Here is a 10,226-nt window from a genome sequence, read left to right as displayed (position 1 = left end):
ACTCTCCACAACACGTAACATATATATAATTGTCCATGTGAGAAGCAATCCGTGTCTAGATCTAAACCGCACAATTCTAAAGATTGGCCCCAATCTCTTAAATTGAAATGTCATATCTGTTGGGGTGTGTAAAAAACATATTTTTACCTGTCACAGGTGTGACATGTGCCTATGTATGTATGTATGTGTGTGTGTGTGTGTATATATATATATAAATAAACATATTAGGTATATAAATCAAGCATGTGTTCGAACAGAATGTCGTGTCCAAATTTCAAAGCAATCAGTGAAGAGCTTTCAGAAGTTTAAGCTTTTGAACAAATGAACATTTATGTTTTTATTGATATAGATTGTGAAGCGGCTGAGCCCCAGTTCTGGGGAAAGGACAGGATACAAATAAATATGATGATGATGATGCCGACGACAATAATTGAGCCAGGGCAGTTAAAATGGCCTCAGACTAAACTATTTATGCAATGTAGACTGGAACTTAGTTTCTCTCTTGCAAGTAGATTTCACATTATAATGTTGGTAGCAGTACAAGACATTTTTAAAGTAAGACAGTAAGGCACACCCTGATTTCCACAACATGTAACTGCGACAGTCGTATTGGCTACATCTGCACTGCAGAAATTATCCAGTTTGACACCTTTTTAACTGCTGTGGCGCAGTGCTATGGAATTCTGGGAATTGTAGTTTATTGTGGCACCAGAGTGCCTCTGACAGAGAAACCTAAATGTCTCACAAAACTACAGTTCCCTGTATTCCATAGCATTGAGCCATGGCAGTTAAAGTGGTGCCAACCTGGATTATTCTGCAGCGCAGACAGAAAGAACATGCATTTGAGGATGCAGACTACATTTCCCAGAGGCCTTTGCGCCACGTGTTAAAGGCAGAAGGGAAAGGTGAAAGAGCCAAACCATAGAGGAGCCGCCAGAGCGTCGCTACAGAGGTAGGAGCAAAGGAGGCATCTGTACCGCAGATGTAATCCGGTTTGGCACCGCTTTAACTGCCCTGGCTCCATGCTAGGGAATTCTGGGAACGAGTTTTGTGAGACAGTTAGCCTTTTCTGTCAGAGGGAGCTCTGCTGCCACAATAAACTGCAGTTCCCAGGATCCCCTAGCATTGCAATGAGCCTGGGCAGTGAAAGCGGTGTCAAACTGGATCCTTCCTGCAGTGTGCCTTGGACCTTGTGCAGTTAGGTCGTTTCCTTTAAAGGGTTTCTTGTTTTACGATGCAAAAGGCAATTGCAGTTTCAGTGGCTGCATCCACACTGGAGAGGTCACCCGCTTTGGCACCGCTTTAACACTTCTTCTGGCTCAAGGCTATGGGATTCTGGGAGTTGGGGTTTCTATTGTGGGGCCCAGAGTAGAGCTCTGGCAAAATCAATGCATGAAGCCATGGATAGTGGAAGCCAAAGATGCAGGATCCTTGGGTACGAAGGGCTGGCTGCAGTGGGGGGCTTCAGGGCTTCCTTCATATAAGCTGCTCTGATAGCCTTTCGGCTGAAGAGCAAAGTATAAATAATAGTAAGAATTATTATTATTATTATATGTATTGGGGCTCTGAGTGACTTGCCTGGGTTTTTTTGTGTGTGTATGTGGGTCTTTTGGGGCCATGTTCTAGAAGAGTTTCTTCCTGACGTTTCGCCAGCATCTGTGGCTGGCATCTTCACTCTCTTCCATGCCACCATTCTCTGAAGATGCCAGCCACAGATGCTGGCGAAACGTCAGGAAGAAACTCTTCTAGAACATGGCCGCATGGCCCAAAAAACCACGGATGCCGGCCATGAAAGCCTTCGACTTGCCTGGCTTGGTAAGGCAGGTCTACACAAAGCACTCAGCCTCCGTCCTTTAAATTTCCCAGAACGTACTAATGATGCCAGGCCAGAATCATTATCCAGGCGCATGGCCCTTCTTGGCGTGTGGCAGCACAGAAAGGAAACGGAGAGGATGAAGGACCAGTGTCAGAAGTGGCTCCACCGAGGACGACATGATAATTTATAGACTCTTGCATCTATATGCAGATGCAGCAGTTTGAAACCTATTTAATAATAATAATAATAATTATTATTATTATTTATATCCCGCCTCTCCCTACAGATCGAGGTGGGCTATAGAAAACAAAAATAACAATAAAATACATTATATATTTAAAATTCAGGACAATCCCCTACCCCCAACCTCCCTCCCTACCCTATAAACATAACAAATTAAAAAGAATATAAAATACTAATTAAAATTAATTAAATTGCTTGAGGCGAGACATCTTAATCAGTGGAGTGAGGTGTTAATCTGGAAAGGCTTGCCGGAAGAGATCCATCTTAACAGCCTTTTTAAAGGCTTCAAGAGTGGAAATCTGACGGATCCCCTCCAGCAGGTCATTTCTAGCCTAGGAGTAGTGGATGAGGAGGCTGTACTGGCTCCATATCTATTGAAGTGTGGGGTTGTTTGTTTGTTTTTTTGGTTTGGAGAGGCAATGAAACATTTTGCTGGGGACTTTTTCACACTCCCCTGAACCACAGCACTACATCTCTCCAGCAGAGAATATCCAATACCTCACCAAAGTACAAAACCCCAGGACTCTATGACAATTATAGTAGTATCAAAGTGCTGCAACTGTGCAGCTGAGAAGTGTAATATATGCAGCCCTCCAAGTCGAACTGCAATCCCCCGCAGCCCTAAACCAATGGTGACATGCTGGGAGTTACAGTTCAACATTTGAAGGACCACACAATTCCCATGCTTTGTCTAGGTATGTCCTGTGTAGGTTTCATTTAGTACTTCAAGACAGTAAGCCTATTCTATTACCTGGAAGTAAGCCTCACTTTGCCAGTGCAGCCTACTCCTAAGTAGGTATGCATAACATTTCACAAAAAGATTTCCGCTCTGAACTTTATAACTTGTATCTTACAGATACGTTCTTCTAGCTGCATGTGTCTGTAAAGTGGCAACCATTCTCTGCAAAGACTGGTTAGAAATATGGAACCGTTAGCTTGTCTCATATTATTCCAGAGGAGATGAAAGAATAAATCATTCTGGCAGAGAAACTATGGAGACAATCCTTTCAGTCCACACACTTTTAATTTAATCCATACATCCAGAAGTTAAAAATTTATAAAAACTGTGAAATCATACAGGATGTTCACATCTTTAGGAAAAGGGAATTGGTTTTCAAGATCTTGCAATCAAGAATAAAAGTTATTACTCTTGAGCTAAATAGATTATCTGTACTTTATCCCATGCGGGGCAGTTATTTCACAAAAGTACAAGAACTTCCTGCCCAGGAATTCCCAACTCTGAAACCAAGAATAGATTTAAAACCAAAAAGCAGGAGTATTTGGGTTCAAAAGAGACAAGACAGTATAGTTCAGAGTAAGCAGATCTTTGGGCAATGCTAAGTAATGCCCACTCTTGTGGAAGGAGCTGTAAAGATGCTGGATTCCTAGGAGGAATAGGAATACCTAGGTATTACTCCATTTGCCAGGTCACACCGTATTCCCCAGCGGAGAGCAGATCTCTTCTTTTCTGTAGGCACAAGGTAATTGTTGGGGATATAAACATGATGAGCTCTAGGAGGCAATTCTGACTTGTATTGCATCTGCTCCCGGATGCTCCAGCGCACGCCTTTCCTGGGATCTTCCCCTGGTAGTCGTAGTAACTCCCAGTCATGCTTATGCTCCAAGTAACGGGCTACTCGATCAGTCTTCATCCTGTTCCGGCTTAGTTGGTCAAATTTTGGTGGTATGAAAGACTTGGGGTGGCCAGAAAAGATCAAATCCTGCTCAAAGGTGCTGCGGCTCTCACTCCATCTTTGGGAACTGTGGCTCTGGCTCTCTTCTGTAACTGTCTGGGAAGAGGGAGTTTCTGACTCTGGGGAACTGTTTTGTTCACATTCCTCCTCAGGCTCTTCTTCTTGGTGGGTTTTCAGATTCTGACTGAGCTCACTGTACTCAGGGTCACTTGGATTGCTGGATTGGGTTTCGCTAACGACTGACTCATCTGTCACCTGTACTTCTCCATCAGCCATGTGCCTTAAAACCTTCCTTTTCATTATAGGTTTTCTGGAAACGCTGGAATCCTCGGGAATCTCTGGCTGCAGGGTGGGTTCTGCCTGAGGCTGTCTGACCTTCACAGGATGATGCACATGTCTGGCGAAAGAGGCCACTGAGGCTTTTGCATAGGGGTCTGGTTGAGACACAAGACAAGGCTGCCTTGGACTATCACCATCTCCCTGTTCTGCACAGAGACGAATAAATTGCATTGCAACTTCTTTGAGCTGATCATCATGGCTCATTGAGGTCCATTGGTAATGATCAGGTCCCATCAATCGTTCCATTGCTTCTCTCTGATTTTTGTGGTTGCCAATTCTGAAACATAAAGAGGCTAGTCAGCACACAGTGCATCATACCAGCCTAAAGGTTTTGTTTAAAACTTTTCCCCCACTTGTTGAATTGTACAACTACTATCTCTGTGTTGTATTACACTCTGATTCTATCCTCATAAACATGTAACTTCTATATGCCTGGTGCTATCAGTGTCTCTGACGAAGTAGATCGAAATCCATAAAAGTTCACATAAACTAGTTAATCTTAAATAGGCTGCTAGATTCTGTTTTTCCTCTCCATTTTTTAAATCTTTCAATATTAGAAGTTAAACACAAACTTGATTATCTCTAGAAAAATGCAGTTAAGAGTTTACAGTCCATTACTGTATAGCTTCTAGTAGATATAGTGTAAAAATCAGATAAAATAATTTTAATTATTCCTGAAAATATCCTCTTTTCTCTATCTGCCTACAAACTGCTCTAATTCTCATGTCAATGTTTTTAAAGGATTCTCACTATGGCCAAAGATGGGAACGAAACAGAGAAGCTGCTGGAGAAGATCCAGGAATTGGAAGAGACTGTGCAAAGACTGGAAGAAAGGCTTCTGAACAGTAAGGAGAACCCAGTCACAGCAACTAGCCTACCAACATCAGGAAAAACTAAGAAGCTTAAGCAGCGTCCATTTGATTTTAGTGCTTACGGGCAAAGACATGTGGCACTGAAAATAGCCTACCTGGGTTGGGGATACCAGGGCTTTGCTAGCCAGGAGAACACCAACAATACCATTGAAGAAAAGCTCTTTGAGGCTCTTTGCAAAACTCGGCTGGTTGAGAATAGGCAAACCTCCAACTATCACCGTTGTGGGCGCACAGATAAAGGAGTCAGTGCCTTTGGACAGGTGAGTACAACATCTATCTGACTTTGGAAGCAGCACTTGAAAATAGAGAGCCTCTAGATCTATTTCATGAAAGCCCCCTTTACTTTGTTTTTTAGAAGGCATGGCAAGAGTTGTTTAGCAACACCAGGATGGCTTATAGGTTTCATTAAGGCTTTCCTACCTCTTTCCCCTGAAATTGGAATGTCCTTTAACAGTTTGGATATTAGAAAAGCACTAAAACTAAAAAGAGATGTGAAACATCCAGAAATTTGAAAAATATGGGGGGAAAAGCAGAAACTTGGAAAAACTGAAAAATGGTACCCTTTAGAGATTTTAGTAACATAAATATTCAGAATATAATAGTTCTGTTTGTAACTACTTTTCATATTAATTTTGTTACAAATGGATCTACAAGGTCCTGAAATATAAGGATCATCTGTGATTTTGCCAGAAGAACAGGTAAATGATATATGTATGTATAAAAGAAACCCATCAATATTAGTCAAACAAATTTCACTGCTTCATAGTGTCAAGCAGAAATAATGTGCTCATTCCTATAAAAAGAGAAAAGGAAATCAAGATCAGGAATTACAATGATCAATAACTGAATATGTTGTTAGGCAAGCACATCTTGTTATTACATGATAACTGAAATAAACCAAATTATACTGGAAGTTTTTGTTTTTCACTGCAAAAACAAGTAATGAATAACCATCAATACTTGAAGTTTCTAATGAACAGATGCTTTGTTAGGTTCAAGGATTGAATTAACTACAAAGCCAAGGAGGATCTTGAGTTAAAAGTCTCTACCAAATTATTTAAGATCCAGCCATGAAGATAAGCTATTATAAAACAGTCCGACTGGAAGAATCCTTATTAATCATTCAATTAACACCATCAATCTTAACTCCAAAATACCATCCTTGTCTAACGTTTCAGGTGATTTCCTTGGATCTCCGCTCAAATCTTTCTGAGAATAAACCTGGAGATACTACAAACAACAAAGCAACCAAGACTTCAGAAATCTTCTATACCCACATCTTGAATCAAGTTCTCCCTCCTGACATACGGATACTGGCTTGGGCCCCAGTAGAACCCAGCTTCAGTGCTAGATTTAACTGCTTGAAGAGAACCTATCGCTATTTTTTCCCTCGTGCTGATCTTGATGTCGTTCTCATGAACAGGGCAGCTGAAAAGTTTGTGGGAACCCACGATTTTCGCAACCTGTGCAAAATGGATGTAGCGAATGGTGTCACTAGGTTTCATAGAACAATTCTTGCTGCAAGTGTGCAACCTGTGGAGAGGGACGATGAGACTGAGCAACAAAACCCTTTCCAGATGTACTACTTTGAAGTGACAGGGCAAGCATTCCTGTATCACCAGGTCCGTTGTATGGTGGCTATTCTGTTTCTGATTGGGCAAAGGATGGAGAAGCCAGAGCTTATTGATGAGTTGCTGGATATAGAGAGCAACCCTAGAAAACCACAGTACAGGTATGACTTAATGAAAGGATTTCTAAAAATCAAAACTGTCTTGACAAATAACTATATTCCAGCCAAAAAAACCCAAAACAAAACTCCCCTCCTGACCCTGAAGCTTGTGTCATGTTACTTGGTAATAGGTTTGGAAATCCCAGGCAGAGATTTTTGCCAGCTCTACCACCCAAGATGGATTTGAGCCAGTGAAACTAGCAACCCAGTTTCAAGCTTTGTGTATACTTGTGTATTCTTTCACTGACCTGTGTGTGGAGGAGGCCTCATTTAAGGACTAAGAAGTTTATTGTAATATTGCTTCCAATTAGAAAGTGTTGCTTTTGAAAATTCATGCCACTTTTTGTGGCGTTCCAGACCTTGGCACTGTCTTTCTTAAGTAACACATGAAAATGATTTATGTCACTTTTCACTGTTTCTGCTCTTCAATACAGACTTCTCAGTACCACACTTCTCTGTTTTGTATAGTGCAGCTGAATTGCAAGAAAAACCACATCAAGCAAGGTCCTAAGGGAAGAAAGCTAGAGATTGGGAGCAGACGATGTGCAGATCGCACTTGTTTTTGCTGCCTTTGACATGTCCACACCGTTTGTGTGTGTGTGTGTGTGTGTGTGTGTGTATCCTGGAGGACTAGATATTCCTAGAGAGAACATATTAATAAAATCCGTGAATAATCAAAGCCACAAAAGTCAAATCCGCAAATGTGGAGTGATGAGTGTACTTCTTTGTTGGATTAAGTCATGCACACCTAAAGAACTTATCTTCTCCTTTTGTTTGCAGCATGGCAGCTGAGTTCCCTTTGGTTCTGTATAACTGTGAGTTTGAAAACATCCAATGGCTCTATGATTGCAAGGTCCAGGAATTTAACGTTACTCACCTACAACAGCTTTGGACCAATCATGCTGTTAAAACCCACATCTTGTACGGCATGTTAAGAGGGCTAGACTTTGTCAAGATACCTACAGAGACAGGTAGGAAAATCATTTTGTAGAGTTGAAAAATGTATTCACTCATGCTAGGTCAAAATGCCTCTAACAGGCCGCTCTAATTATTATGTAAATGAATGTTTGTTTTATAGTGCTATTTTAACATTGTTTATACGTTTTACATATATTCTGTTGCCTAATGGCCTGTTGGCTGAAATAAAGGTATGTTGTTGTTGCAATTATTATGTATTTAAACATTAATAGCCGTTTGACAGAATAGAAGTGATTGATGGGTAACATGTTACATACAAACTGAGTTTGAGTATAACTAATTGTTTGTTTACAGGTTCAGGAAACAACACAACGGTTCTTTGGAGAGAGATAACGCCCCCAGTTCACAATCAAATCAGTGCTTTGATCGAAGGAGCAAAAGCTCGCAACTACAAACCGTTAATGGACCGCCCCAAATGTGAAGGTTTGGAATCTCGCATTAGCCATTTTGTGCGAAGGGGACGCATTGAACCTCCTCACTTGAAAAAAACAAAGCATGCTGAAAGGGAAGAAGAGGAACGGATGGAAACTAAGAGGGACGCCGTAGCGGCAGACGGAAACGTTCCAGAACAAGCTTCAAAGAGGGTTTGCACAAGTATAGACGGCGCTTTCTAGCTCACTTCTGCCTGTTTCGTTTTTAAAAGAGATTTCTTTTTTACAGAATGCAAGCATTTCACTAAGTATTTTTCATTAAAAAATATTATGAAGTAGTATAAAGCAGGCATTTTCTATACTATCCAGTATTGCTTCCCCTTGTTCTTGCTGCTGCATGATGAAAACATCTAAAATACGGTGTTTTGACACTTTTGAGGAACTGTCATGGCAGCTCTAGCAATATCCTACGGATGAGGAGGGTAACTCTGAGGATAGGAATTGTTGCTATCAAATCATTTGATAATGTTCCTCTCAATTAAACTTTGGGCCCGAAGAGACAGGCCAAAATAAACCTGCTTTGGGTCACTCTGGAGGTATGCTGTTTCAATGAGGCATGCGTCCTGAGGCCAAATGCCACGCCAAAGCCATGCTCCAATGCTAAGGACTGGAGCGCAGCTTTGGGTCGCTTAAGAAGTGTGCTTCATTGAAACAGCATACCTCCAAAGTGACCTGAACCAGCTTTATTTTGGCCCTTTAGTATCTTAAAAAGATCTTTATTAAATATATATTTGTTAAGAGAAAGCCAGTCACTGATGGCCACAAATTCGCCCAGTACCCACCAAATCGATCCAATCGGCAGCCATAACTGTATTTCATGGCAAATGAATTGCCAGTTCACCCAAGTGAAGAAGTGCTTCTTTTTCCTGCCCAGAAGCTCCTACAGTTTAAGCCTCAGCAGATGATGCCAAGCCCTGCTATTATGAGAGTGAAGAACGCCTCTGTTATCTTCATACAGCTGCCATAATAACCAACGTTTGCCTAAGCCAAGCAGCCCTTTTACTCATTGGGCAGTTACTCCGGTCCCTTGATGGTTCTGCTTGCCTTTTCCCACACCTTCCAGCTCCAAAATACGGAATCATAGAGTCGGAAGGGACCCCAAAGAGGGCCCTGATCCAGCCCAACCCCATCCTGCCATGCAGGAACTCTCCATCAAAGGGTCCATGACAGGTGGCCATCCAGCCTCTGCTTAAAGGCCTCCAAGGAAGGAGACTCCAACACTTTCTGAGGGAGTCTGTTCCACTGTCAGACAGCCCTTACTCTCCTAATGTTGAGCTGGGACCTCTTTTCTTGGAGCTTGCATCCATTGGTCCTGGTCCTGTTCTCTGGAGCAGCAGAAAACAAGCTTGCTCCCTCCTCAACAGGGCACCCCTTCAATACTTAAACAGGGCTATTACATCTCCTCTTAACCTTCTCTTCTCCAGGCTAAACCTCTCCAGCTCCCTGAGTCCTTCCTCATAGGGCTTCATGGCTTCCAGATCATCCCAGGTGGGTCCTGACCAGAGCAGCACAGAGTGGCACTAGGGCTTCCCTTGAGGCTGGGCTTATTTCTCATGCTAAGATCGCTGTCACTTTGGGAGAGAAACTGAAAAGCGCCGCTTTAACTCTTTTTCTGGCTCAAGGCTCTGGAATTCTGGGAGCTGGAGTTTGTTGCTCTGCTCTGGGCCACACAATAAACTCCAACTCCCAGAATTCCTTAGCCTTGAGCCAGAAAAAGAGTCAAAAGCGGTTCCAAACCGGGTTATCTCTGCAGTGTGGATGCGGCCGATACCTGGCTGCCGCCTCCTCCGCTCCTGGCTGCCTTTGCGCCGCGCGACCGTTACTCTGCAGCGCAACTGCCTTTGTTTAGAAGCGACGTTCGGCTAGCACCGCCCTCTTTTAATCCTCTCGTTCTTATTGGTCGACGGAGCTCGGCTCCGGCCTTTTCTATTGGTCGCTCAGCCGCTTTTCACAGCTTTCCGCGACGCTCATTGGGTGTATGCAGGGTGACGTCATTCGAAGGGAGAGGGACGTGATTGGCCACATATCTCTTAGCGGCCCGCCCACCTCCTCGTCTTCGTCAGCGGCGCGAATGGAGCCCGCGAGGACCAGGGGGCGGGGCGATGCCCGAGGCCACACCTCTTC

The 10,226-nt window shown here is 42.9% G+C and overlaps 2 protein-coding genes across 3 annotated transcripts; one reads left to right on the top strand and one right to left on the bottom strand.

Moving 5' to 3' along the window:
* Positions 1–3,064: 3,064 nt before the first annotated feature.
* Positions 3,065–9,959, bottom strand: HYLS1 (HYLS1 centriolar and ciliogenesis associated). Of its 2 annotated transcripts, XM_089538846.1 has the most exons (3): positions 9,874–9,959; positions 7,571–7,652; positions 3,065–4,369 (listed from the first exon to the last, which is right to left on the bottom strand). In XM_089538846.1, the coding sequence occupies exon 3, from the start codon at positions 4,336–4,338 to the stop codon at positions 3,445–3,447; it is 894 nt and encodes a 297-aa protein (XP_089394972.1). In that variant the 5' UTR covers positions 4,339–4,369; positions 7,571–7,652; positions 9,874–9,959; the 3' UTR covers positions 3,065–3,444. The 2 variants fall into 2 exon arrangements, with proteins under 2 accessions (XP_089394972.1, XP_089394973.1); XM_089538847.1 differs by lacking the exon at positions 7,571–7,652 and having other exon boundaries at positions 9,874–9,946.
* On the top strand, positions 4,637–8,343 carry PUS3 (pseudouridine synthase 3). The gene is made up of 4 exons (XM_089538843.1): positions 4,637–5,224; positions 6,143–6,696; positions 7,474–7,664; positions 7,966–8,343. Exons 1-4 carry the CDS (start codon positions 4,844–4,846, stop codon positions 8,283–8,285), a joined length of 1,446 nt encoding a protein of 481 aa, XP_089394969.1. The 5' UTR covers positions 4,637–4,843; the 3' UTR covers positions 8,286–8,343.
* Positions 9,960–10,226: the final 267 nt, after the last annotated feature.

The sequence above is a fragment of the Sceloporus occidentalis genome, unplaced genomic scaffold (assembly GCF_023333645.1).
Source record: "Sceloporus occidentalis isolate IW3139 unplaced genomic scaffold, rSceOcc1.0.p SCAF_9, whole genome shotgun sequence".
In the NCBI taxonomy this organism is placed as follows: Eukaryota; Metazoa; Chordata; class Lepidosauria; order Squamata; family Phrynosomatidae; genus Sceloporus; species Sceloporus occidentalis.
Note: the sequence above shows the minus strand (reverse complement) of the source record. Positions and strands in the feature narration are given on the sequence as shown.

Bases quoted from the DNA above. Each gene is read 5' to 3' on its own strand.
- HYLS1 (XM_089538846.1), bottom strand. From the start codon at position 4,338: ATGGAACGATTGATGGGACCTGATCATTACCAATGGACCTCAATGAGC.
- PUS3 (XM_089538843.1), top strand. From the start codon at position 4,844: ATGGCCAAAGATGGGAACGAAACAGAGAAGCTGCTGGAGAAGATCCAG. The intron at 5,225-6,142 runs GTGAGTACAACA...CTAACGTTTCAG, and splicing joins GAGTCAGTGCCTTTGGACAG to GTGATTTCCTTGGATCTCCG. The intron at 7,665-7,965 runs GTAGGAAAATCA...GTTTGTTTACAG, and splicing joins CAAGATACCTACAGAGACAG to GTTCAGGAAACAACACAACG.